This window comes from Phalacrocorax carbo, chromosome 5 (genome assembly GCF_963921805.1).
Source record: "Phalacrocorax carbo chromosome 5, bPhaCar2.1, whole genome shotgun sequence".
NCBI lineage: Eukaryota > Metazoa > Chordata > Aves > Suliformes > Phalacrocoracidae > Phalacrocorax > Phalacrocorax carbo.
The window spans coordinates 51471023-51498307 of NC_087517.1; the positions used below are offsets into that span (position 1 = coordinate 51471023).

At 50.9% G+C, this 27285-nt stretch overlaps 2 protein-coding genes across 4 annotated transcripts in view; both read right to left on the minus strand.

Moving 5' to 3' along the window:
• Nucleotides 1-32: 32 nt before the first annotated feature.
• Nucleotides 33-4785, minus strand: IRF7 (interferon regulatory factor 7). 2 transcript variants are annotated; one of them, XM_064452428.1, is made up of 11 exons: nucleotides 4494-4764; nucleotides 4229-4391; nucleotides 3224-3386; nucleotides 3059-3141; nucleotides 2830-2875; nucleotides 2606-2728; nucleotides 2359-2517; nucleotides 2080-2199; nucleotides 1536-1916; nucleotides 1259-1377; nucleotides 33-379 (listed from the first exon to the last, which is right to left on the minus strand). In XM_064452428.1, exons 1-11 carry the CDS (start codon nucleotides 4514-4516, stop codon nucleotides 233-235), a joined length of 1527 nt encoding a protein of 508 aa, XP_064308498.1. In that variant the 5' UTR covers nucleotides 4517-4764; the 3' UTR covers nucleotides 33-232. The 2 variants fall into 2 exon arrangements, with proteins under 2 accessions (XP_064308498.1, XP_064308497.1); XM_064452427.1 differs by having other exon boundaries at nucleotides 236-1377; nucleotides 4494-4785.
• Nucleotides 4786-7749: 2964 nt separating this feature from the next.
• The window catches only part of SLC25A22 (solute carrier family 25 member 22), a 53729-nt gene continuing 34193 nt past the window's right edge, over nucleotides 7750-27285 (minus strand). For both annotated transcript variants that reach the window (XM_064452429.1, XM_064452430.1), the window contains exons 5-10: nucleotides 23771-23861; nucleotides 14569-14687; nucleotides 12704-12872; nucleotides 11740-11894; nucleotides 10792-10867; nucleotides 7750-9909 (exon numbers count right to left, since the gene is read on the minus strand). In XM_064452429.1, the coding sequence (XP_064308499.1) occupies nucleotides 9756-9909; nucleotides 10792-10867; nucleotides 11740-11894; nucleotides 12704-12872; nucleotides 14569-14687; nucleotides 23771-23861 (764 nt within the window). In that variant the 3' untranslated portion in view covers nucleotides 7750-9755. The remainder of the gene's footprint in view (nucleotides 9910-10791; nucleotides 10868-11739; nucleotides 11895-12703; nucleotides 12873-14568; nucleotides 14688-23770; nucleotides 23862-27285) is intronic.

Sequence of the window (27285 nt, forward strand, 5' to 3'; positions counted from 1 at the left end):
TATCTGGGCAACAACAGCAAGCTGGAAGCACCTTTCCATACATATATATATATTTAAGCTTAAAAAACTTAAGAAAATAAATCTGTAAATGATCACACTCCACAAAGATACACGTTAGCAGGTGACAGAGGCAGGAAAACAACAGTTCAGCTCCGGGACCAGCCGGTGAAGCTGTCCTTGGGATGGGGGCAGTGGAGGAGGAAGGATCCGTGGGGAGTGGCATGGGTGGGGGTCAGTCTATCTGCATGTTGCACTGCTCGATGAGCTCGAAGAGGCTGAAGGAGTCGGAGAGCTGCAGGCTGACGGTGCCACTGTCAAGGGAGGAGGCTCCCTCCCGCAGCACCTGCTCATACCAATACTCGCAGAACTTGGGTACCAGCTGCAGCAGCAAACCATCAGGGTTATGGGAAGGGCTAGGGGAAGCTGACTGATGTGGCTGCAATGCCCTGCATGGCCCCGTCCTCCTGGAGCGGAGGAAGGAGGGGTGCAGGGCACTTCCCCCCAGCCCCTGAGGGTCCCCATCCCTGGGCAGCTGCCTCCCACTCCATCCTGCCCAGCCCCTAAGGGTCCCCTGACCCAGGCAGCTGCCCCCTGTCTAGGGTGGCCCTCCCTGGACTCATGGCCACTGAGGTTTCCCTCCCAGCCACATGCCCCTGGTATTTTCCCTACTCCCCAAGAGTTCCCCTCCCTGGGCACCTAGCCCTGCTCCCATCCCTGAAGGTCCCAGTGCCTGCATCTCTACTGGTCTCCAAGGGTCCCCTTCCCCTGTCACTCAGTTCCCCCATCTTGCCCAGCCCCCAAGGTATCCCTTCCTCGGGTACCCAGATCCCCATCTGCTCCAGACCCTGAGGGTCTCCCTCCTCGGGCTCCCAAACCCCCATCTTCACTGGATGCTGAGGGTCTCCCTTCTTGCGCACCCAGACACTCATCTCCCCTGACCTCTGAGGGTCTCCCTCCCCAGAACGTGATGAGCCCTTATCTCCCCTGTACCCCAAGGGTGCCCCTCCCCAGGCACCCTGGCTGATGAGAGTCCCCCTCCTTGGGCACCCAGCCCACACTTCCCCCCAGCCCCTGAGGGTCCCCCTTCTTGGGCACCCAGACCCCAGTTGTCCCCCTCCTCAGGCACCCGGAGCCCCATCTCCCACAGACTTCCAGGGTCCCCCTCCTCAGGCGCCCAGACCCCCACTATCCCCTGGTCCCCAAGAGTCTCTCCCTCCCTGGACAGTAGTGGGGCAGTGGTGGGTGTTGGCCCCCGCACCTTGACCAGGATGAGCTTAGAGTCCTTGGGCTTGGCCTTGGAGAAGGACTGCCCGAAGCAGAGGTAGATGGTGAAGTCAGGGGACCGCTTCCTTTGGCCATTGCGGAAGTCCCTCAGCTCTGCGAGGGGAGACAGGGCTTAGTTTTGGGGTGAGCCTGGGGGGGACACAGAGGGGCTGGGAGGGTTCAGATGCTTGTGACATCCTGGAGCTGGCTTCCATGAGCCCCAAAACCAGGATGGGGGTGGGGGAAACGGGGGACAAGACACCCCTGCCTACCTGTGCAAAACTCACTGAAGTCAAAGATGGGGGTTTCCTGGTCCCGGCAGAGCGGGTCGGGTGGTGGGTGCCCGACACCCTCGAGCTGCTGGGACAGGGCCCAGAAGACCTTGCACTTCTTCAGGCGGGTGGCAAAGAGCTTACCGGTGCGTTGCTCCAGCTGCAGCCCTGCGCTGCCCAGCAGCTCCTCGGTGAAGCGTCGCTGCTTGCTATCAGCCAGCTCGGCGGGGCTGGGGAAGCGCACCAGGCGCCCAGGGCGCAGGGCCACCGCCGGGTCTGAGGGCTGGTATGCCAGCAGGCACTGGCTGCCCCTCACCTCCTCCTGGTGGAAGAGCTTCCCTCGGTAGTAGATGCTGATGTCCAGGATGCGGATGAGGGCATCTGCACCAGACAGTGATCAGCAGCAGCATCTGCCAAACCCAAACACTCCCCCTCCTCAAAACACTCCCCCCCCCCAGCGTTAATGACTATTAATAACCATATATGCTATTTTTATTACTAACTATAATAATTATTTATAGCTACTCATAATTAACCCCTTTACCTGTGTTATCCTCTGGTGGTGGTGGTGCAGGGCTGGCAGTGGAGGCGAAAAGCATTGCCTCCCCTGGGGATGTCACGGGGACTGTGACCTCCGGCGGGTGGCATGGCAGTGCCATGGCCCCTGAGGCAGGAGGCAGGCAGCGTCAGCATGACAATTTATGGTGCAGTGAGGTGGGGTTGCTTTGGCATGGGGTGCATGTGGCAGCACCCCACCTCTTCCCACCCTGCCCCGTTATGGCGTTCCCATGCCCAGGACTGGATCCTGCCCCACAGCACCCACCTTGCTCCTCCAGCAGCATGGAGTCCGGGGACCTGTAGGTGCCCAAGGCGGGCTGTTCCACCGTGGGCACCCATTGCTGATATGCCACTGAGGGGAGGCAGTTGCTTTGGCTGGGGTCTGGGTGAGGCTGGAGCAAGGTGGCTTGGTGGGGAGCATCCTCTGCAGAGAAATCACCAGTGGGATGGGGGTAGAGGTCATCCACCCATGGTGCCATCCACCCTGCAACCTGCAAGCAGGGCCAGCTCACCTGCAGGCGCCCAGGATGGCGTCGGGGAGCCAAGGTTGCGGGAAGAGATGTCACACTGCTGCAGCACCCACTGCAGCATCTCCAGGCCCTCCAGCGTCGGGGGCTGAGCGGGGTTGGTGCTGCCTGAGGTGGCGCACAGTGGTTGGGAAGTCTCACAACCCCAAAACCAGCCACGGCTGAGCCTACCAGGATGCCCCACAAAAAACTGGGGGATCAGCACCTACCTGTGAGGGTGATTTCTGGAGCCACATCTTGGGGGTTCAGCTCTGCCTGCAAAGGGAAGTAGAATGGGGTCTTACCACTTTGGATGGGGGGCACCAAGCCTCCCCCTGCCCCATGTTTTGATCGGGTGCTGGGCTCCATCTCAGGAGCACCCCAAGAACATAGAGGTGCAATGCCTGAGCAGCAGCAGCAGGGACATTCCCCCAGAGCCCACTGTGCCCGCTCTGGTACCTGTGTCTGCTGATGCAGTGGCTGCTGTTCCACCACAGGGTCAGGGCTGCTGAAATCTCCCTCCTTGCCATGACAGAGGACATCTTGGAAGGACAGCAACATGAGCAGAATGCCCTGAGATAGCCCACCCCACCAACACAGGCCCCCCTATGGGGACAGGCTCACCTGAGGCAATGGCAAAAACTTTGTGTGGGTCATCACCAGACTTGGAGCGGTCCTCCAGCAGCACAAACATCCGTGTGCTCCTCAGGGCACAGCGGAAGTTGGTCTTCCACTTGGCCGGGTCCTCGGGGCACCCCTCATATCGCCCACTCGCCATTGCCCAGGCCTGGGGGGGTGTGCGTGCGCGCGCGCGCGCGCGCGTGTGTTTGTGGAAGGGGTGAGTGAACATGGGGACCTTGGCTCCATAAGCATGGAGGTTTTAGGGATGCCTGGTCTCTACACCCACTCCCCAATTCCCACATCCCACTCACGCTGATAAACCTTGGCTCACCACCAGTGACCTCCCCCATCCCACCCACCTTGACGACCCCCGGCTCACCACCAGTGACCCCCCCCCATCCCACCCAACTTGACAACCCCCAGCTCACCACCGGTGACCCCCCCCATCCCACCCACCTTGATGACCCCCGGCTCACCACCGGTGAACCCCCATCCCACCCACCTTGACGACCCCCGGCTCACCACCAGTGACACCCCCCCCATCTCACCCACCTTGACGACCCCCGGCTCACCACCAGTGACACCCCCCCCCCCCCATCCCACCCACCTTGACGACCCCCGGCTCACCACCAGTGACACCCCCCCCATCCCACCCACCTTGACGACCCCCGGCTCACCACCAGTGACACCCCCCCCATCCCACCCACCTTGACGACCCCCGGCTCACCACCAGTGACACCCCCCCCCATCCCACCCACCTTGACGACCCCCGGCTCACCACCAGTGACACCCCCCCATCCCACCCACCTTGACGACCCCCGGCTCACCACCAGTGACCCCCCCCTCCATCCCACCCACCTTGACGACCCCCGGCTCACCACCAGTGACCCCCCCCCCCATCCCACCCACCTTGACGACCCCCGGCTCACCACCAGAGACCCCCACCTCCATCCCACCCACCTTGACGACTCCCGGCTCACCACCGGTGACTCCCACCATCCCACCCACCTTGAAGATCTCCAGGTCGCTGCTGGTGACATCTTTCCTAGCGTTGTGCTTCCAGGGGACGCGGAAGATGCTGCGGCCCGGGTCAGTCCAGCACAGCCCCTGGTAGCTCCCGCTGCTGATGGCGTTCACCAGCCAGGGTCCGAACCGCAGCTTCTGGGGCTCCCTGCGGGCGCGGGGCCGTCACCACGCGGACCGGGGCCACCCGGGGACGGCGACCGGGGGCGGGGGGGGGGCCACGGGCCAGAGAGGCCGTGGTGCTGCTTACCCCTCGCCCTGCAGCGCTGCCATGGTGCCGTGGGGTGCGCGGCCGGGCCCGGCACGGGTGGGTGACCTCGGCTCGGGGCGCCGCCGCCACCCGCCCGCCCCTTTTATCCGCCCCCCGCTACCCGCTCCCAGTTTCCTGGAAACTACGTCACCATTCCGAAAGTGAAAGTGTGGCCGGCGGCACCCCCAGCGGGGGGCGGGGAAGGCCGCAGGCGCTGGTCCCCGCCGGTCCCAGCGGTGCCCCGGCCTGGGGGGTGTGTTCCGCCCCCCCGGAGGATGCCGGCTGCGCGACACCCGCCGCCCCCAAGTTAAAAATAATGACACCCCCCCCCCCCGCATCGATCCAGACTGAAACCTGGCCCTGCCCCGCTGCGGGCTGCAGACCGCGCGGGGCAACGGGCAGGATCAGGCCCCGAGCTCTGAAGGGGGGGGCGAAATGCCTGTGACCCCACTCTGGCGTTGTTCCCCACGGGCCCCGAAAGTGCCGGTGCGGGACGGCTGCACCCCGAAATTAACGCGGGTTTCCAAAGAGGAAGGGGCGGGGCGGCGGCGGGGACCCCCCCCCCCCCAAAATGCTTGAGCTCGGCCCAAAAGCAGCCGCCACCGGGGCTTTCCGGGGTGCACCGGTGGTGCAGCCCAGGCACGCAGGGCTGGAAACTCCCGTGGCTTTTGTATTTACTTTTTATATTTATTTTAATCCTTCTCCTTTCAGGCTGCCTTGGTTTCCACACTAAGGGCACACTATAAAAATCTAAAAAAACAAAAGCAGAACGCAGGAGGGCAGCGGGCGCACCCCCTACATCTTGCCGGTGCTCCCTTTTCCCACAGAAGCCGTGGGGCTCCCGTGGGCCTGGCGCTGCAGCTGCTCCCGGCTTCTCAGGCCGACCATCGGCAGAGGCAGGTGTCGGAGCACCCAACCGCCCCGGCCGCGCGGGAGAGGGGCTGCAGCCGCCGGCCCGCCGTTCCTGTGCCTCGCAGCTGCCTCGGCGGGATCTGGGCAGCGCTCGGGGTGCCGACCGGGCGTCACGAGCATCGCCGGTGCTGCCGTCCGGCACGGTGGCACCCACGTTTTATGCAAAAAAAAAAAAAAAAAGGGGGAAAAAAAGGAGGAAAACCAACCCCATGGTCGTGCATCAGCCCTGCGTGTGTGTTTTAGGGCCAGCACCACCCTTGCAAGGGGATGAACCCTGTGGGGGTCCCCGCCGGCCATGCCGGGTCCCGAGCGTGAGGCGGGGAGCGGGTGGAGGTGGGAGCGGGTCCCGGTGCCCGGTGCCCAGCGGCAGCGCATCCCCCCGCTCCGGAAAGGGGAAGCGGCGCCCGGCCGGGGCTGCAGCTGACTTCCAGTAATGCGGGTCCGTGACGCGGCCGCCCATGATCGAAAACGGTCCCCTTGTGCCTCGGACCATTGCGGTGCAGGTTACGCACATTTTTTGCATTAACTTAGAGGAAAATTAGCAAATAACCATGATTTCAGGCAGCGCTCACCCTTGTTGCTTTTCCTTGAGCCCATCTGAGCTCTGCAGGGAGTGGTAAAACAAACGAAAAAAACCTGAGATTTGCAGTTTTACAAATTCACTACCCAAGGACTGGAGGGGTGGTCAGTAGGGCTGAAGCACAGGATTTTTGCCTCTTTCCCCCTATGCTTCTTGCATTTGAGGAAATTTCCCCTTCTTTCCAGGGACTTCTCCCTACTGCTTACTAGGACCTCCTGCATGATTTTCCAGAAAATTTCTCCCTTCCTTCCTAAGAAATCCCCCTATCACTTTGTAGGAATTTCCTCCATCGCTTTCCAGGAAACTTCCCTCTCACTTTGCAGGGAAATATTTTTTCCTGGGAAATTTCCTTGTTGCTTTCTAGAGTCCTCCACTGCTTTCTAGGATTTTTTTCTCTGCATTACAGGACTTACATTGCTTGCTAGGAAATTTCCCCAAGACTATTGCCCCCTGGCATGCAATAAATTATTTCCCAAGAAATGCCATTCTTCCTGTCCAGGAAATTTCCCTTTTGATTTCCTGCAATTCCTCCTTTGCTTTCTGGGAAATTTCCCCTCTAGGAAATATCACTGTTACCTTCTTAAGAAATGCCACTTTTGCTTTCAGGAATTTCCCTGGTATTTAAGGTAATTTCCAACCTGCTTTGTAGGAGTCTTCCTCCTCTAGGAATTTCTATCTCCTATGGCCTTCTAGGAAGTTCCGCCATTGCTTTCTACAAAGTTCCAGAGTATTTCCCCCTTTGCTTTTGAGGAATCCCTCCTACATTGTCCTGCAGTAAATTACCCCTTCATTTTCCAGGATATTTTACTGTAGCTTTCTAGGATGGTTTCCTATTGGTTTCCTTTCCAGGAATCCCACCCCTCCACCACCCACCGGACTTTAGTAAATTTCCTCCTTACATTCCAGGAAGTTTCACCAGCCAAAACCGACCCACCTGCCTGAAGCCCTGACAGGGGTATATGGAACCTGCCCCAAAACATATTTAAGGTCGGTAAACCCCACAAAACCCAAACTAGAGGCACAGGAGCCATGGTCAGGGCAGGAGCACAGGACAGGGGTGACATGGGAAAGGTAAGACTGAAAAGGGCCTGGAGTCAGCGGAGGACCCTACAGCAGAAGGACCAGGTAGGACACACAAGGAGTTGACCCTATGCTGGCTCTTGTCCCCTGCCCGGGGTACAAGGTCTGTTTCTCTAAGTGTATTTATTTACTTTCATCCCTCAATATGGCAATTAATGCTTAGACGTTTCTGTCAATTAAGTTTACAGGAATTCTCCCCTTTTAAATGCTTATTTTCTTTTTTTTCTTATTTCTTATTTCTTATTTCAGCAGCAGCCCTGAGGGGCTCCCACAGGGCCACAGTCACTACCCCCTGCCACCTCCCGCTGCCCTCCTCACTCATGGACATGCCCAAGCAGCTGAAAACCAGCCCCATTCAGGTCACCGCCTCCAACATGGTGGAAGAGCTGGAGATGGCAGGAGGAGCAGCCAGTTTTACAACAAGGTTTTTAAAAGCATCCAGAAGGACAAGGAGAGCTTTCCTGGAACCTCAGCCCTTCACAGCACCAGATTTTCCTCCAAACGTAACTCCACACTACAAACCTGCATCCCGCGCACCCCCCTGCAGCTGCGAGTCGCTCAGCTTAAAGGGGCAATCCTTGCAGGCAGAAGGGCAAGCAGAAAACCTCCCCCCCACTTTTTATCAGCAGGGTTTCTTTTGGGGACCCTCCTTGTAAATCACAAAGCAGCAAGGAACAGGGCACCTTAAAAAAAGAAAAAAAAGAATCTCTTTTAATCCACCCAAGGGAATTCCAGAGCAAGAGCAGCATCACAGCACTACACACAGCACAGACATCTACCATCATCTTTGCACAGATTCCTTCCCAGATATACAGAGAAGTCATTAAGAAAGAAAGAAGGAAATAAAATTATTCACATATGCAAAGTGACAAGTTAACAAATCAGCCATAGACCAACTTTTTCAAGAGAAAAAGGATGCATCAAGGAAGAAGCCCCTCAACATACAGGTTCTGCAAAAACCTAACCCAAGAACATTGAAACAGAGGTGGTTTTCTTTTAAACATTAAAAACAGGGTGTTTTTTTTTTTAATTAATTTAAATACACATTTGAAACACAAACACCAAGCAAGTGCCTGGAGAACAAAGTGAAAATAAGAAGGAATGAAAAGTTAATTTGATCAGTTTAATTGAAACACCAAAGTCGGGTGGATTGCACCAAATGGAATAAATAATGGAGAAGATCACGCTTGGTTGGTAGATCTTGCACTTTAAACTAAAATTAATTACACAGCCCAAAAGAGTACTGAACGAGGAAGTCCCCTGACAGGTGACGTTAGCTGGGGCAGCGTTCCTTTGGCAGAGTGGGTTGTAGGTGTGGCTTTGCCCGCTGCCACCCAACAGCAATCACCACCCCAGAAGCGAGCAGGATGATGGGTTTTCGCAATCCAGAGTACTCCACCCTGTAACCACATACGTGCAAACACCTCCTCGCTCAGGGTGCGGGAACCTTCTGCCTCTTTAACACCAGCTGACTCCAAACACGCCCAAGTCAAACACCAAAGCACAACTAGACCTTGCGTTTTCACCTTGCAAGGTGAGCACACAGGCGCAGCATTTCTAGCATGTCTCCCCGAGGTTGGGCACCGCAGAAGCGGAGCCAGCACCTCCTTTCACACACCTGGGGCCAGGCTGGAAAAAACTAAAAATCAGCTAATCTACACATGCAGCCTCCGCTTTATCACCCTGGGGGCGGGCAGGCTGAAGGAATGTAAGTGGTTTCTTGTTGTTTGGTTTCCCCTCCCCATAACCCTGCATTAAAAAAATAAAACCCAACCACCACCCCAATCCCCACCCCCCCCACCCCCCACCCAAAAAAAAAAACCACTGAACAAAAATAACTTGATTCCAAGTTCCTCTCCCTCCCCTGACTGTAGCCAAGCAGTGAAGCACCTCTGGACATTCATGTGATCCCAGACATGTTCCCTACAGAGCAGACATCTCATCTCTGCACCTCACCCAGATGTGCCTGTGACACCTAGTTAGGAGGGACATCCCTTTGCTTTAAAACAAAAATAATTATAAAATCAATAGTAACGATCCCCTTTCCCTTCCCCTGATCTCCAAGAAGTTCATCTAAGTCCAACTCGTTTTCAGAAAGGTAGAAGGGAGGGGTGAAGGTTTCCAGGCCAAGGAACTTGCTGGATCCAGCATCCTCCGCACCGTGCCTCCAGTGACGATGAGATGAGCTCCCTTTGCGCACTGCCCGCTCTCAACCTGGGGCCAGCAGAGCTGAGGAGGGGTAGAGGGGACACAGCTGCCCCCCCAGCTCCTTCTCAGATAGCTGGAAACTCCAGGAGGAAAGAGGGGACCTGAGGTGGATGAGGGTTCAGGTTATTTCTTTCCCATCCCTCTTCCTCCTCAAGGCTGGGAGGAGACTTCTGGGTCTGCAAGCCCAGTCTGTGCTTACCAGTATCCTTAAGAATGACAATTTTAAAACAAAAAAAAAAAAAAAAAGGAAAAAAATGCATTATTAGGTATTGTCCGTGGAAGGAGCAGGAGGGGACAGGTTCCAGACTGAGACAGAAAAGGGACTGCCTCCCTCCCAGCGTTTACTCGTCTGGAGACCATGTCCCCTCAGCATCCCTGCGCGAACCCTTTGTGCTGTTGCTCTGACACCAATCGACAAGGATGATGAACACAAGGAATTCGGCATGGCAGAGGGCAGGACGGCACACGCAGGTGTGCTGGAGCTAGGCCCGGTGCTTGGGGAGCATGTCCAGCAGGAACTCCGCAATGCCGATGAAGTAGACAACTTGTGCAATGCCGAAGAGAGGAGCAATGACCAGGGCTCGGCAGTATGCCCCTTTCAGGAAGGCCATGGGCCCTTCCTTCTGCCAGATCTTCCTGGGGAGAGACAGCACAGACAGGTAAGTGTCCATCCCACCCCTCCACCATGCCAGGAGAGCCCCTGGCCATGACCTGGCTGTCTGTCTCCTCTTGCCTGGCACTGCCTCCACAGCAGACCATCCGCCATCCCCCATGTGCTCTGCAAATGACCATGCAGGGAAATGCCCCATCCCTACATCCGGCCAGGAGCAGGAGCGTCTGCCTGGGTCTGGATGTACAGCTAAGACAACCCCATGCTTGCATCCAAGAGGTCCTCCTGTTCAAAAGTTGTGGCCAGCTCCACCCTCAGTATGGGACACAGCCAGATGGCGAGAGACTCTGGCTGCAACAGCAATACAAAACCAGAGCGCTTGTGTTTTGAAACTCCCTTCATGTTTTGAAGCAGCCAGACCACGGTTTAGCAAAGGGTCAGAGGAGAGTGAGGCTGGGGACAGCCCAGCCAGCCAGAGCTCCTGCAGCTGCTATTCCAAGCAGTCCCAGGAGGGATATCTGACTTAACGCTGCAGGATTTTCAAACAACAGAGTCTTGGGAGAGACAACCACAGCATTGCCTCTTTTTGCAGAAATAAAATGTTATGCAGAAATAAAGTGTTATGACTTCTGAGGTTTTGCAGAAGCATTTAAATATAAGTGCTATATTTTCCTTGCTCAAAATAGGAAGAAGTTATCTTTTATATACCTATATATATGAAAAGTATATATCTGGTCATATATCTACATATCTACCCACATAGATAGACAGATAAAAGCACAGGTTCAGAGGGAACCTGAAACAGAGAAGCTGCTGGTTGAGTCTAGAAGCTGCACTGACTGCCTGGCAGCAGGCAGCAGCAGAAGCTGTGCATCTCATGCGGTGGCCTGCTTCCCGAGGAGTCTTACTTGGTGCAGTCCAGGATTCCTGAGTAGGTGTCCTCATTCACTCCTCTCTGCAAGGACTGCAGCCGCGTTTTGATCACTGGGGAGAAAAAGAGAAGAGAGACTGTGGTGAGCACTGGGAATGTAGCATGCTCTTCAGCAGGCAAGAGCTACCCTCAGACTAATGACTCTGAAACACAGTCAAAATGAGATCTCCAAGAACATAGATAATTTTCACATATTGATCAGCAAAAGGAGAAAACAAACCCATTCCTTTACAAATGGATAAAAGAAAAACACAGCCACCCAAAAACCAGCCCTCTCCCCTTGGTGTGACCAAGGCTGACTTAAGCTTTAAACACTTTCAAATTTAGATATCTTTCTGCAAAGTGGAAACCGATTTTCAAATACCCAGCTCCTTCTGGAAGAAGTATCTAAAATACAGGATTGCTGCTCTTACATTTCTTCACACCTTGGGGCGTTGGCAATGTTGGGGAGAGAGGAGTTACTTTCTGGTGTTTTTCACAGCAGAGAAACCAAGGTGATATTTAGGGCAAATGCTGTGGAGCAGGAGGAAAGGCCATAAATCTGAGGCTCCCCTGGTTGTCCATGACCGTATATACGTATGTCATCTGCATACTATCACTCCACATGGAAACATGCCTTTTCAGGGGCACGTTTGCAGCCATTCCTGCAACGAATGAGTGAAATGAATGACACCCCCTTCCTGACTTACCTAGAGAGTACTGCAGACCTGTGTGTAAGCTGTGGCTAAAGGTATAGCTCCGCTGAAGGAAACATCATCTGAGCTGGAGGCAGCTCAGACAGCAGAGCTCCCCTCCTGTACCTCACTGTGTGCTCATGCTGCAAAGAGGTTGGCACGGTCACCCTCCTCCTCACCTAGACCACTTGTGGGCCTCTGACTACTGTCACTTGGCACCAGGCCACCAGCACAGGCTACTCGGGACTCACCGTCGCAAGGGTTGACAGCCACCGCAGCCGTACTGCCAGCCACACATCCGGAGAGGAAGGACACGTAGAATGGAGCCTTGACATTGGGGTCTTTCTGGCCCAGCTTATTCAGGTTTGCAAACAGTGGGAAGTACACAATGGAGAACGGGACATCCCTGTGGTGGGGAGTGAGGAAGGGGAAGAAAGAAGAACAAGGATGAGTAAAGTCACAGCAGGACATCAACAAAGTGAGCATCAAAGCAAGGGCTGCAAGCATCATGCACTGGCAGCACAGCCACGAGTGCAACGCAGACATCCCAGCTCTGTGACTGCAACGCAGACAGGAGCTGAAACTCAGCAGGGGCAAAAATGACTGCACAAAGGACAGCAGGGCAGGCATGCAGCCCTGCAAAGTCAATGGCCTCCCCCTGGTTGTTCAACACTCAAACTGAAGACCTCAGCACGTTCAGAGGTCAATCTTTTTGCCCACTTTTGTTAATTACGAGAGGTTCGCATCCTGTCCCCTGTTCCACTGGCATTGCTTTAGCTCTGCCTTTGTTAAAACTAGAGAAGAGTCACTCTGTGAAAGCCCAGTAAAAGAGTGTCAGAGGGGGCACTGGTCCTTGCATCCAACAGCTCCATGGGCCAGAACCTGTCTTCACACTCTGGACACTGAAGCTGACAGTTTTGCTTTGCTAGCTCACAAGGACTTCTCTATGGTGTTAAAAATGGACCATGGGGGAGACAAAAGCCTTTCCACAGAAAGCAGCAGAATTAAGTATTCCAGGAATAAAAGGCAGACTCCCTTGCTTCCCTGACCTTCCCTTCTTTAATGTGCAAAACCTGTGCATGGAAACCAAACCAAATCAAATCCACACCCCCTGAAGCCAATACCCCCTTCGCAGGCTCATCCCCTGGATGGTTGGTGCTGTATGTTCAAGACTGGGAACACTGGTGCCCTGCACTCAGGCCCGCGCCATCCTACCTTAGCAGCGTGGCTCCGAGGCCCTTGTAGAGTCCCGCGATGCCTTTGCTCCGCAGCAGCTCCCTTGTTATTTGCATTGCTGTGGTGCGTGTTTCCACCACTGGCTCCGCCGCGCCCGCTGCAGAGGAAGAGAGCTGGGCCTGCGCTGCCATCAGCTTCTTCTGTGCCGCTGCGGAGGAGCAGAGAAAGCACTGGATTGCAAGATGCTCAGCAGCAGTCTCTTGAGCCTCGTGCCGCAGGACAAGGAGGAAGAGGCAGATCTCCAGGTGCACCAAAACATGCAGGCTAAGGCCGGCCAGGTGCCCTGCAAGCTTTTGCTCCCTGTCCGCACATCTCCCTCAGCCTGAGGCAACCCAGCTGGCCCCATTCTCAGAGCCGGCTGTTGCCACACCACAATGCTGTCTGCTGCATTTTCTTACTGACTGGTTTAACCTAAGCAGGAGGAGCCCATCACACACGACCTCCATGGTGCAGAGAAAAGGAGCTTCTGTGAGCAGGCAGGTGATGGTACCTGCTTCCAGCTACATCTCTGAGCTCCCAGTAGGACAAATGGAAGATATTAAGGAATGAGGGAGGTTCAACACTTCTATTCTTTGCTTCCTTCCCTTGAAAGCAATCATTAACCTGAGGAGATCATCAGCTGCACTAGGTGCAGCTAAAGAATGAATAATGCCACATTTATACACACAGACTTTTCAAACTGATGCATTTCTGCTCTTTGGCCAGAAGATGGAGAGCACATCGACCTGTAAGCAATCCTCTGGCTGCCACCAAGCACATCACAGGTCTCTTGCCACACAGAGAACAGGCTGTTCACAGCAGTGAAAACCTCTTCTGAACCCTCAAACCATGCCTTAATTCCTTCAAACATTTTAAAATAATATACACAAAGACGATAAGGTCTGCATTAAAAACAGCGAAGAGAGGAAAGACAAAGTAAATCTGTGATTATTCAGGAATGCCACATCACAGGAGAGATTAAAGAACAAATTGGCCCATTTTCCAGGAAGGGCCACAAATGTGGTATCTAACGGTGTCATGCACAGCTCCTGGGGAATGAGGCCATACCCCAGGCTGATCTCTGGAAGAGATTAAGGCGATAGCAAACAGCTCTTTTGCCCAGACCCTCTGTGCCAGACTCTGTTTTCCATTCTCACCAGAAACACTCCACAGTGTTTCAACCAAAAGGCTCTCACTCTCTCCTGCCTCTGCCTGCCAGCTCCTGCCCAGAGCCCTGAGAGCCTGACCCCAAACCTCTTCTAAATCCAGCGTGACAGGAGAATTTTATTTACTGTTTCTGCCAGGACAACTACTGCTTTTGTCAGGAAGTAAAAAAAGAGAGAGTATGGGGAGACAAGACATTTGGAAAGAACACCTCTCCTTGGGAAGCTGTTAGGGAGATGCCACAGCGGGGGAGAAGAGAGAGAATAGACACCAGAAAACATGGAGATGCAGGAATCACCACAGGAAAAGCACTGGAGGATGCTAATCCCTTTTTGGGCACACAGTAACTAACAAGTTTTAATCACTCACAAGCTGACCACCCAGTCACCTCTCCTGTCTCTCTCCATCCACCACCAGCATTTGCTATTTCACCTGCCAAGCCTATTGCTTTAAGACAAAAAAATCACTACCCTTTATAACTGCAAGTGCCTCTGCAAAGCCATGCGAGCAAAGGTGCGGGGGAAGTGAGCTGGGGAGCTGGAGGAGAAACTTCTGCTGCAGCCTGAGATACCTCTGACTTGGGAGACCGAGGGGAAGGAAATAGGTTTTCTCTGCTCATTCCCTCCCCCCCTGCCATGACAGCCCAGTCCCATCCTTTTCCCCCTGCCTGCTCAGTGCACAGGGAAGAGAAGGCCACATACCAATTCGCCCCGCATCCTGCAGCTGGATTTTGAGCATCTCCATGGGAGTGGTGACAATCACCTGGCAGGTACCCGCGCCACAGCCTGCCAGCATCTCCCTCAGCAGTGTCAGCTTCTTCCTGCCCAAAGAAAAGAGAGAAAGAGTCAGTCAGAGGAGGTGACCAGCAGTAACACCAGGGCAGCTCGGTGTAGGGGCTTGGGGCACACCTCTGACCCTAGGGGTTACAGGAGAGGCAGCCCAGGGGACAGGGGAACCTGCTAGGCTTGACAGTTCAGCATAGCCCAGGCTTGCAATTTCTGCTGGCATCACCTGATCTAGAGGAAAAGACTCATTTTGGCCCCAGAAACAGAACAGCTCCAGATGGGAACACACAACCCTCTCTGTCCCCAGACAGAGATCTGCAGGTGTCTTTCAGCCTGGAATTGTCCCCGGTCAGGGCACAGCCTTCAGAAAGGGTATCGCTTCAGAGGGCAGCAGAGGACCTGAGTATTAAGGGGGACAAGCAGCTTTCCTTCTACCAGCCTAGTCCTTTAAACACTATCAACATCCCCATAAACAAACAAACAGAGACCACAGGGCAAGGAGCAAGGGTGAAAAATATTAAAGTTGCTGCTTTGGAGTTCTATGACAAAAGCAAAATAAATAAACATTGAGCACTAGAGTCAGGGAGGCAGCTCCCCTGTGGTTAAGAGCTGCTTCACCTCACCAGTGTTTCCAAACCTGAAAAAGTAGCCTTTGCACTAAACTAGTCCTGCCTGAGAGACAAGGGATGGATGGACCTCCAGCACTGCAGCTTGGTCCATCCTCTTCACTAGAGAGGGGGGATTATCAGTGGCATGTTCTTGCCTAACAAAATGCAGCATTTCATAGGCTCCCTCCATCCCAAAGCCACGAAACAGCCCAGCTAAGACTAAAAAGAGGAACTCAGGATGCCAGTGCTGAGAAAGCCTCCATTTTCAGAAACCGATGAGTTTTTTCACCCTGTAAAAAAAGATCTCACCCCTTAGCACCAGAAAACACGGACTTGATTTAAAAAAAAAAAAGGTGCCTCTGATTTGCTCTTTTCTAAAAGGGTATATAAAAATACCATATATAAATCACACAACCAGAGGGAAACAGCCTCTTCTTTTTTTCTGTTTTAAATGCAAGTACTATTTTTATTCCCCCCAGTCCAGCTCCTGCAGCAATACTTCATCTTAACCTAATCAAGGCAAGTCCCCACACTATGGCAAAAGCAGTCCCACAATGATATGCCCTATTCCCTTGGAAAACCAACCCACACTCCCTTACGGGTGGTTTCACATGCACGCACACGCAGCGCAGCTGTGGCTTTGTAGGCCAGCAAAGAAGTTTCAGTGCCAACCCTACAGCAAAGGGAGGGGAGACGCACTGTAATGCTGCTGGCCCACCATGTCGGCTGTGCCAATTTCTCCAGCTCTCATCTTCTCCAGGGAGGATATTGGAGCAGGGGATTAGAGGCACAGAGCCAGAATGGAGATTACCAGTGACTAAATATAGATCTCTCCTGTGAGGCTGAAGGGAGAAACATTTTACTCCCCTTTCCAAATACCCCCATAGATGAGAAGCTGCAAAACACAATCCCTCCTGTGGATTTACCCACAAGGGTGCTGAAGTGTGTGCAGCAAGCTTTCCTGGAGACATGCAGGTTATCAGGGTGTGCAAATCCAGAGGTGCCCCCTGGCACTGACACTTGGAGGTGGCCAACTTGTGCCTCTCAGGCAGCCTGAAGTACACCACCAGTCTCTGCACAGCTCAATACAGTCAGCAGCAAGGCTGTAAGACCTCTAGCCCAGCCGTGGGAGGAAGAAAACAACCCAAAGGAGCTGGCTGCCAGTCCCCCTCTACGGCACAGCAGAGCATCCCCCACTTTAGCAAGAGCCCTAGAGCATCCCTGGAGTACGTGACTCCTGTCTTTCATCCAGTGCGACTGCTTTGATAGCCAGTTCAAAAGATCAGGAAGATCTGCCCTGTGTGTTCATCTGTGGTCCATTATCCCAGCCAACAAAAGCCAGCGTGGCTTGACTGAACTTCATGGAGCGATATCAGCATGACCCAGTGAAGGGTTTATGTGTGGCAGTGTATTTTAGAGATGTCAAACAGGTACATCAAAAGCACCTAGAACAAGGGCTTTCAGCTTTTAGTTTGCATATCCTGGGAATGGAGTCCAAGAAAAAAATAGCCTAAGATATGCAAATCTTTTGTCAGGAGGTTTACAGGGGTCAAACTTCCTTTGCAAAACCTCACCAGTCTGTCCATAAAAGGAACTTGAAAACAGTTCATCTCTAGATGACAAAGGGGTTTAAATATTTAAGGCACCACAGTGGTTTAAAAACTGGCACACCTCAACTACCTTCAAAAGCTGCAACACCGGCAAGGATCTGGTGCTACAAATGCAGAAACCATCTTTTATCACAGCAAGAGGGTGTTACATATAACGTCTACGCAATAGCCCCAAATTCTGCACTGGCAGAAATCAGTTGTTCTACTTTTGTAACTGGCATGCAATTAATTAGTGACAAATCAACAATGTCAAACGGGAAGGGGAGAAGATTCATGCTCAATATAAATTAGTTTCAGACTAGAGCTGAAAAATAAGAAAGTCAAAAAGCAGGAACTAGAGGTTTATGGAGGGCTTTTCAAGAGCAATGCCTCAGTCCAAAGTTAGGATCTCTGAAAGCATTGGTGTATTGATGTCACATGGGAGCAGAATAAGATGTTTTCATTTACGAAAAAAACTTGACTGTGTAGGAGTTGATTGTGCTTGGGATGGGACCCAAACCAGCCATTCTGGAATAAATATGACAAGACTTCCAAAGGTAGGAAATCTTTGACCTAAGGAAACGTCTATACAAAGCCATATGTTTCTATTTGTTACCCAAGAGGTTACTGTCCCCAGCTTGGACATCACCTTCCTTACTCATAAGATAACCTCTGCCTCTGGTCTATCAACCCAACAGATTGTAGAGAGCTCCCCAAGGGTTTCAAACCAGAAAGAGTCAGCTGCTTTCAAACAATTTAAATAGTGGGTCTTTGATATAGATTAGGGGACCAACACACAGGAGCTGTCCTTCAAAGGGAGTGCAACCTGTCTGCCACAGCCACACGAGGACATGCACACAAACGGCCAGTCAGTCCCTTCAACCCAACCCATGATCTTCCAAGAGGGAATGAGCTATTGCAACCACACTTCAGAAAAACTGGAGCTATGATGCTGGGAAATGTAAATGGAAGAAAGTTCCCATTACGAGCTCCCTCCCACTCCTAGTGCCAGCTCAAAAATGCCTCAGAAAAGCAAAACAAAGCACTGATGTGGGACAGATCCACCCTTATAACTACTCAAAGTAATTCCACCAGATTAACTCTTGTCCTGGTAGACGTTACTCCAAGTATGGTACAACCTACCTCTGGCCGCAGCAGCTCTGCATTGCGTGTCTGGACCAAGTCAAGAGGAAGTCGACTCTGTGCCTGCACCCATTACATCAGTTTTGCCCTGGCAGGAGATCCCAAGTGTTTTGTTCCAATATGAATGTCTGAAGTGAACAACAGGCAGAGCAACACGTCTGGGCACATTGAGCACGGACACAACCCGTGTTTTGTCCCAAGACATGCACCTGGAATGGAAACAGGGCCAATGCTCCTCTCATGGGTGTATTCTGTGATTAAATAACCCACCTCTAGCTCCCTCTAGATTAACAATTGAAAGTGCATTTACTTTCTGGCTGACCTTTGATATCTGCGACTTCAACCCACTGTAATTCTCTGAGCCAATGTGTGCTCAATAAAAGAGCTGCCCCCCAAATAGCTATTCCTAAATAGGCACAGTCTGATTATCAGATCTTAGCTGGCTCTTTCTCTAGAGGAAGGGCTGGATTCCCCCACCTAAAAGTCCCGGTGGGTTGGATGAGGGTTATATGCATTAAATAAGTGTCTGGACATCCAGTGGATAACTACAGGAGAGGCTGTCTTGGCCTACAAGGATTCTGGCCCAGAGAAAGACCAAAGCACAGTGCGTGCAAGGTGACACAGCAGCTCACCAGCAGGACTAGCAGCAGCATCCCTCCTTCCTAAATCAAGAGCCTCACTTTACAGCCTGTCTATGAGCATTCTGCAGCTCAAGGATGAACCAGACCATGCAATGGTTACTTATACAGATGACAAAGAATAGATGGTCCCAGTATTTTAGGAGAGCTTGAAAGAGGAGCAGATGAAAGAAGGAGCACTGGAGAGACATATCAGCTGGGAAAGAAATGAAGAACAAGCTCTATTCTCCCCATCTGCATGGGAGAGAAGGAAAAGTGCCTTGCTTGTCTCAGGATTACAGTTGGCTATTTCTCTTCTCTGAGCAAAGCTACAAGGCAGGGGGAAGCAGAAAGGAAGAAAATTTGCTGGCATCAGCAAAGATACAATTCACACAATTGTGCTGGTCTTCCTAGGAATCCGAGCTGATATGTCAGCAGATTGCCAGCCTTTGCTCCAGAAGAGCAACGGAAAATGAAGGTCAAGATTAAAGGGGACAGGAGAGGGAGGGGAATAACACACCTTGGAGAAGAGCAGCAGGAAACTCATCCAGGGACACTGGAGAGTGTTTATGAGCAAGACATTGCTTTTATAAGAAGCCATGAGACGCTTTTTATTGCAGCCAAGGCAGAATATTTAACCAAGAACCTGAAAAATTAAAAACAAAACCTGGCAAACACATGCCAAATAGAACTGCTCTCTGGCATTCAACACTTTGGAGCTAAACATGAAACCCTGTATGACACTTTAAAGGGACTGGTTTTTATGAAGTGCCTAACACCCAAATTCAAAGAGGACATGAAAAGTTGTGTGCAATACTTACATCTATCAAAGAGGCCTCACACACTGAGCACCCAAAAATCAACAATGTACTTTAAATGCATACCAGCGTACTACCGATTTAAATCGCTTTCTTAGCTTTCATAGCCAAGTGCTTCGCTTAGCCCTAGTGACTCCTCACTTCCTCTGCTCTGGACAATGAAGCTGCTGCTATTTTAACAGCAGCTGTGAGATTATGGGGGTCTCAAAACATCCAGCTTCAGAAATCCAGAGGGGGGGGAAAAATCTCGTCTGTTTTCCGCAGACTGAAGGTTGGAATTTCCCTCTCTCTCTTGCATCCTGCCTTCCTCAGCTGTGAGGTCCAGCCAGCACAGCATCACAGGAACCTGTCTGAAGACTCTTCTGTGGGTCACCTCTTCTGCTTCATCTCCTGGGAACTGCAGAGGTCATCAGGCCAAAATCATCACAGGACAATGTTTGTCCCTTATTGCCTTTCTCAGTCAGGGTCATGGGGTGCCCTTCATGTTTTTCAGGATCTTGATTTTTCTCCTTTCCTCCATGGCATAGCAAGGGGGTTTCCAGCACTCACACCCAAGCTTCCCTTGTTATTAAACAACCAGGACAGCTTGTGAGGACCAACACAGTTAGTTTTGTTTCCTCATGAAACAAGAAGCTGTAGCAATAGGCTACAGCAATAGTCATACTGGTCTTGACATCAAAATAATACAGGCAAAGAAGCAGAAGTGAAGTCCCCTAGCCTGTAAGCACACATCCTTCCTACACCAAGAGGGGAAAAGCATTGTACAGGCAGGAGTGCTCCCCCGAGCTGGTCCCAGAGTGGAGAGGGCTGCAGGAACAGACATCTGCAGACTCAGGGAGATGGGTGCACCAACAAGGGCATGGGGTCCCATGTGAGGTCCTGCTGCCCCTATACTATGCCTCCAAGAGCATCCAAGAGTATGGCCAGGGAAAAGGGAGTCTAGCACAAACCTGCAGTGATACATCCCAAAATACTCTTCTAGCAATTTGCAGCCAGGAGCTTCCTACACCACAGTTGTTGTTTTCAGTCTGGCCTTTCAAAAACAGGTTTTATGCCACTTTTTTTCCTAGCAGTTTAAAAGCAAGTTCATTTCCACACTAAGTTTCTTATAGGATAAAAAAAATAAAATGAATGCACACTAAAAGTTGTTGTGAAACTTGAAGCTACTTTGGTGCATGCTAGATTTTCCACACACTCTGGTCCACACACGCTTCTTCCACTTGTACATGGAGGACATGCTCAGCATATTTTAATCAGCAAATACTGATAGAACATGCACATTTTATCAAAGATCTCCAATTCATGCAACATATTGCAAGCAAGACAAGTGCTGGAAGCTTAGCAGCAAAGGCATTCAATGTCAAACAGGTCTAGACGACTTTTGCAGCTGTGAGTCAGAAAGGCACCAGAGAACCCTTTGGGATGCTGGTCTAAGAGCACAGCTCATATGATATATTTATAGCAGATAGTCTGGCTTGTGCAAAAAGACTTTGGTGGAGCTGAACCAAGATCTTGGTGGCTCACCATGAAAAATAAAACAGCCACCAGCCTTACACTGAGCTCAGCTCAGAGCGCTTTACACCGTGTAACACCTTGACTGTTGCAATTACTTATTGAGAAATGAAACCACATTTGACATGCCAGGCAGCTTGAATCTTCACCTTTCTAACCCTGGGCTATTTTGTTGTTCATACCTAGACTTTGACTGCAGATATGAAATAGGTGGCTCAGCCTTGCTATGTGCTAGCAGGTATGTACCCTGTTTTGCCCTGGGTAGGAGGAGAGGCATTTGGATTCCAGCACTGCTAAACCTGCTGTCTTGCAAAGACAACTGGGGAGGAGGGGACAGAAGCATCTCAAGGGAGAAACCTGTAGACTGCAAACAGCTTGGAAAGAGGCAGCAAGAGCAAGGCAAACTCTTGGGGGGCACACAACTTCATGACTCAATGAAACAGCCCCTCACCATCACTCCTATTTGCCACATGTGCTACACGTGGGAAAAGATCCCATGAACTGCCAAAGGCAAGGCAGCATACAACAACTGCAGCACAGCCAAGCACAACCCCTCTGGCAGGTTACATACTTCCTCCCCAGGCTTGCAATTTCCCTAGCATGGAGGAAAAGGATCCCATGATAAACAGCTGCTCTGCAGTTTCTAAGGGCCCTTGTCCTCACTGGTAATGTCATGGCCTTTTCCATCACCCCTGCTCGCCATGCACTAAGCAAGGTCACAGCATGCACCAGACCTTCCAGCTAGATTCCAGGTTCATAGCCTATACCAGCTACAGCCAACCTGCAAGGTATTTTCTTTCCCATCACATCTTGGAGTGACATTTCTAGTTAGAAACACCTTAAACCATCTACCACAGCAGTATCAAGGCTCTGCCTCTCTGTCTAGCTGACACTGGCTATCCTCACAAGCAGAGCTGATCAGATTTCATTCATCCAAGCACCCCGTGGTGGCTGAATGAGATGAGTGACCCTGACTCCACATGCTGCCTAGCTCTTGTCACCTGACTGTGGCTCAACCTTTCTTTCCTCTAAAGGAGTTAAATATGCTTTGTGTTTAGATACAAATGCTCCCCACTACCTGAGTGGTATCACACTCCTGCTCCAGGTCATGGTGGTGCCAGTCCCATTAGCGCATATGTTTTAGAAGAACAGGGTGTCTTACTCTTCGCAAAACTCTCTAGCTCTTTTTTTTCTGAACCAAGCACAGCCCATTATCCACGTAATGTGTGGATCGGCCAGGAACCCAGAAGTCAAACTGGAAGAGGTCTGTGTAAAGACCTCAGCTGCTCGTGGAAACAGCTGCATCCCACTTACCCAAACACCTGCTAAAAGCCTGCCTCAGCACTCAGAGGCAGACACACACATTTGTCCCATAAGGCAGTCTTTACCTCTCATAGTGCAGGACATCTATGGACAGGCTTGTCATGTTTTAATGGCTGAAACACCACAGCAGTGGCTGCTCACACAGAGCACCAAATATGTTGCAATGCTAGTCTGATTTCTTCCGTGGGCCACTCTCTCAGTGGTGGTACAAAGCATGGCAGCTTGGCACTCTTTTATCTTCCCTGTACAATCTACTAAGCCCTCATTTTGTAGGTGGTGGCAAAGAGCTAGCTATGCTCCTGTCTACTGCAGTACACCAGGGCCCACCATGTTGTCTGCTGCAGGGACAGACCCACCACTCGGTAGAAGCGAGGAACAGCGAGGACATCATTACCTCCCACTGTCTGAGCAGAGAGCAGAAGAGACACTATTTGAAGAGACAGAAAATCAAAACCAGCTGCAAGCTGATGAGTCATGCAGACATATGTTAGCTGCTACTTTGAAAGACTCCATAACAAAAAAATTAGGTACATGAAAAAAATAGATCCTCAACCTGTATCAGTCCACAATGTCCACTGGAGATGTTGAGACACTGATCTGCAGCAGACAAGACTGACGTGATATGTTATGGGAAGTTGTTAAACCAAGTAATCATGGCAGAGCTTTGCATTTTCTCTGAGACTCCACCCCATCACCACGGATGGGAAGAGCCAGGATCATATCCCAAGCAGGCTGTTTTCTAACTACTGTCGCTAAGGACTAGTGACAGTACCCTTCACTGGCTGTCTCTGGAGAGAGGTCTCTATCTGAAGGGAGACACAACTGTCTTGCAAATTGCAAGGGAAATATCTTGGTAAAAATAGCATTAAATATTCAGGGTCCAGCCTCTCTCAACTGCTCAGCTAGCATCTTTTATTCATATTTAATTCACATGAACCAACCCCCACTTGCAAGGTAAGCAGATAATGTTATTCCTTCAGCATTTATTTGCGGGTTAGCCCCTGGGCAATACTGTAAATGCCCTTTGTCAATTCAGATTCACCACCTCTCTAAAACTATTCTCCAGCTCCAAAAGGATAAGAGAGATGCTAAATTTGGGGTCTATGGAACTTGACTTGCCATCTGTTCAAGCCAGAAAGAGCATAACAGCATCCAATAGGATGCTGAGGACAAGGGTCCTCCCAACAGCTGTTTGAGCAGTGATCAGTGCCATTGGGTTCCTCTCAAATATTCTGTCTACTAATTCTGGATCTGCTAACCTTGGCTTAGATCTGGGACTATTTTTAGAAGCTTGAATAAAAAGCAGTCATCCAGCGGTGTGCTTTTCACTTCCCATTTTAGACATTATACCCTTAGCCCAAATGTAATCGCCAGGTGAGCTATTCAAGGTCAACTCCTATTTCAGTCACCACATCACCCCATACCACCTTTGCCCTGACGTCTCACCAGACTTGTCCCAAGAGATAGTGTCTTAAATTGAACACAAAAGGTCTGCACCCCCTACTCACCCATCTTTGGAGAGGTGATGCCGGAAGAAGTCATTGGCTGCCAGTTTGATAGCCTTTTCTGGTGTCACTAGAGTCAGGTTCACTGCAGCCCCTGGGCAAGGAAAAGAGGAAAAGGCCATTGGAGAATGAGAATAAAGGAACTACGAACTGGATCTTTCAGGAATGTGTTGGAACTCCTGCTCAAAACCAAGCACTGATGAAGGATAGCTCCCAATACACCAAAGGGGTCTAGAAACACGAAACACCACTGGAAATTAATAGGATTTCTGCCTCCCAACACCTTGGGTTTTTGAAAACTTCCCCTGATGTGTTTCCATTCCATTTGCCATATGTTTTTTTTAATTTCTTTCGCTTCGCTACTACCTCCCACCATGCATACATGCACCCTCTTCTCTCATCCAAGGATGCATTCCTATGAATCCAGAAGGATGCAGATCAGACCTTCAAGAAAGGAGTACAAGTTGGATTAATAATCAGTCCCAACTCCTTCGCAAATATTCTGTGATGCTGAGAAGCAAAAGCTCCCTGCCCCACCTTCTTGCTAGTGTCCCTGCTACACCACCACCAAAATCAGAGCAGCTTGCTTACCAGGCAGCCCAGGAAAGGCAGAACCATTGAAAGACCTGGAGGCTGGCTGAAGTCAACAGGCTCATCTGCACAGAAGTCAGCCAGCTCTAAACCAACTCTTGGAATTAAGTGGCTTCCCTTGTGTGTCACCACTGGGTGTCACCCTCAGAACAGCCACTATTGAAGTGGCTTTTTGTCCACGACAAGCTGCAGCATGCAGAAATTCCCCTCCAAGCACTGTGGCAAGGCTTGCTGGGGGAACTGGGGTGTAAACAAGCCTTGGCTCCCCCACCACCCACTGGAGTGCCCTTTTGTCAGGAGCAACAAACAGCAAATCCCTGTATTGTGCCTGCCACAATGAAAGGTCTGCATGGCCTGGCCAGCTGCTGTGGGCCATGGACACTGGCATTAGCGCAAAACAGCGGCTGGGAGGCAGCTTTCAAGCTGCCCTGGGGGAAATGGGGTGAGGGGAGGGCCAGTCCCTTCTGAGCACAATGGGTTTTGCACCGTTAGATTAATGCTCCAGAATATTCTCTTCCCTTTAAATCTTACGGCTCAAAAAGTCCTCCAGTGGATGACTGCAAGCTCCCCCTACCTGCACTGAAGCATACTGACCTCCAAGCCCTCCTGAAGAGCTTCACTTGAGACTTGCTAATGGCCTATGAACACCTTTGCAAGGACAAAACAGAAATACTAGGGTATACCTTTTGCATTTGTGCTTGCTATAGACATTTAAACTTGTCCCAAAGCTCCATTTTCCAAAAAGAAGCAGACAGAGAAGCCTGCATTCCCATTAGGCTCTGAAGACCTGGCTGGGTTCATTTTCAGGAGGTTTGAACACAAGTTGACAGGAGCTGTAAGGGCTCAACACACCTAAAGAAGGGCAACTCAATCCTCCGTTCCTCAGGACGGACTCCCCGCCCTCAAAAAGTTGTTAAAGAACTTCTAAACTAGACATGGAAAGACATAGGTTCAGGGGGACTTTCCTCAGATTAGGAAGTAAAGTTGCAACTGGGACTTCTGGGACCAGTACAACTGGGACCAGGACACGGGAATACTTGGCTCCACAACCTCTGCTCAGAGGACACATCTCCATTGTGCAGGAAATTGCAGCAACAAAACGACTGCCTTTGCTGGGCAGGGGTCGCCAGCCTACGTTTTCCCCCATTCCAACTGCCATGTTCCGATTTTGCAGAAAATACGGAGTAATGCTGCCTTGTAGAAAGCTAAGCCAATGCATTCATCCCTCACTGGCCATGACATCCAACAAATGCCATCATCTCCTACAGGAGCGAAATAAACTACCCAGGGAGCAGGGCAGCCCTCTCACACTCCTGGTTTTTTGTGAACTATTAAGTGTATCAGTGATTGTGCTGCTTCAGTCTGATGTGCTTCCTACACATCATGTCCCCTGCCATGGCTCTTGCATGTGATGAGAGGCTACACAGACATGACCCTCATGCTCTACCTCCACCTTTTAATGTCAGTCATATCAAGAAGTACAAAGCAAATCCACACAGCCTGATTTTTAAGTGGAACTGGCTACTTGTGAAGTGTTTCCTCGAATGCCAAGTCTTCATCTTCAACCCCACTCCTAATGGCTAGAAAGTAGAACACCTATACATTACCAACATGCAGAGTAAATAACCGTTTCCTTGGAAAAACAAGGAGAGAAAGAAAAAATAATAAATCTGCTATTTTAACACCAGTGCAAAAGGTTCATTGAAAGAAGGAAAACAAACTCCAAACCATCGGGCAAGAAAGGAAAGTGAGAAGTACACTTCTGCATGCTGTCTTCCTCCAGGAACAAAGAGGCTTTCACAGCAATTTCTCCTTCAATTGCAAATAGAGGATAAAAAACACACTATATACAGATAAAAGTTAATGAACCTGGGTTTTCTCTTACATCTTTGATATTTTCAGTAAAGCTGCTTAGCAGAGAATGGATAATCCGTGTCCTCAATAAACCATAACAGCTTCATTTCACTGGAGGAGGAGAAATTAGATATTTCGGCTGCTGTCTGTATGCTTTCCACAGCGTTTTGTACATTTTTACAAAATCTCATAGCTCTTCATGCCAATGGTACTTTCCTCAATTAAAGCTAACTTTGGCCTATAGGCAACACTACATGTACCAGAAGCAGTGACAGACAAACTGAATGCAAAAATAAGTTGCAATCATTAAAAAATAAAAAGTATTTTGAAAAGAAGTAGGGAAGCACTACAAAGAATGAAATAATGTAGAAGCAAAAACAGCTGTTTGCCAACTGAACTTGTAAGTGCCCTCTTCTTACCCAGCCCTGGGTTTTGTTATTAAAACACATTTTTCGTAAAAGTCCTTCTACACCACCAGCAACCTACGTAACAGGGGGAGTGAGTCATCCCCAGTGCGGCACTGTTGCATGTGGGAGGTATTATTAGCAGAGGCCAGGGAAGGCTGCCACACTGCTGTAGCTAAACTGCAGCTAACCTCCAAATGTCATCAAGAGCAAAGGGCATTTCCCCAGCCTGGCCTAGGCCTTTGGCTCCCACCAGCTAGGCTAAACAGCTGGTCAAAAAATAGGAGTGGGACTTTCCAGGATGCATACTGGGATCTACAGGCAGCTTATGGATGGACTGTAGCAGGAAGCAGAGAGAGCACCTCTCCAAGGTCCCCTTCCACTGGTGTCCACATGGCCCAGGAGCCCACAGGGACCATGGGTTCATTTGTCTGACATCATGTCTGAAGGCAGCACACCAGGCTAGACAGCACCACCCAGCGTTGAGGCATTGCTGCTACCTAGATGTTACGGAAGAAACATGAGAAAAAACCTCCTCTTCTTCCTCCCCCAGACAAACCCAAGAATCCCTGTAACTTCTGGGGAAGAACGTGACAGAAATATTGGGATTGCCTTATACATCACACAACTTACTATGGGCTACTCATACAGAGACTGTCTGTACACACA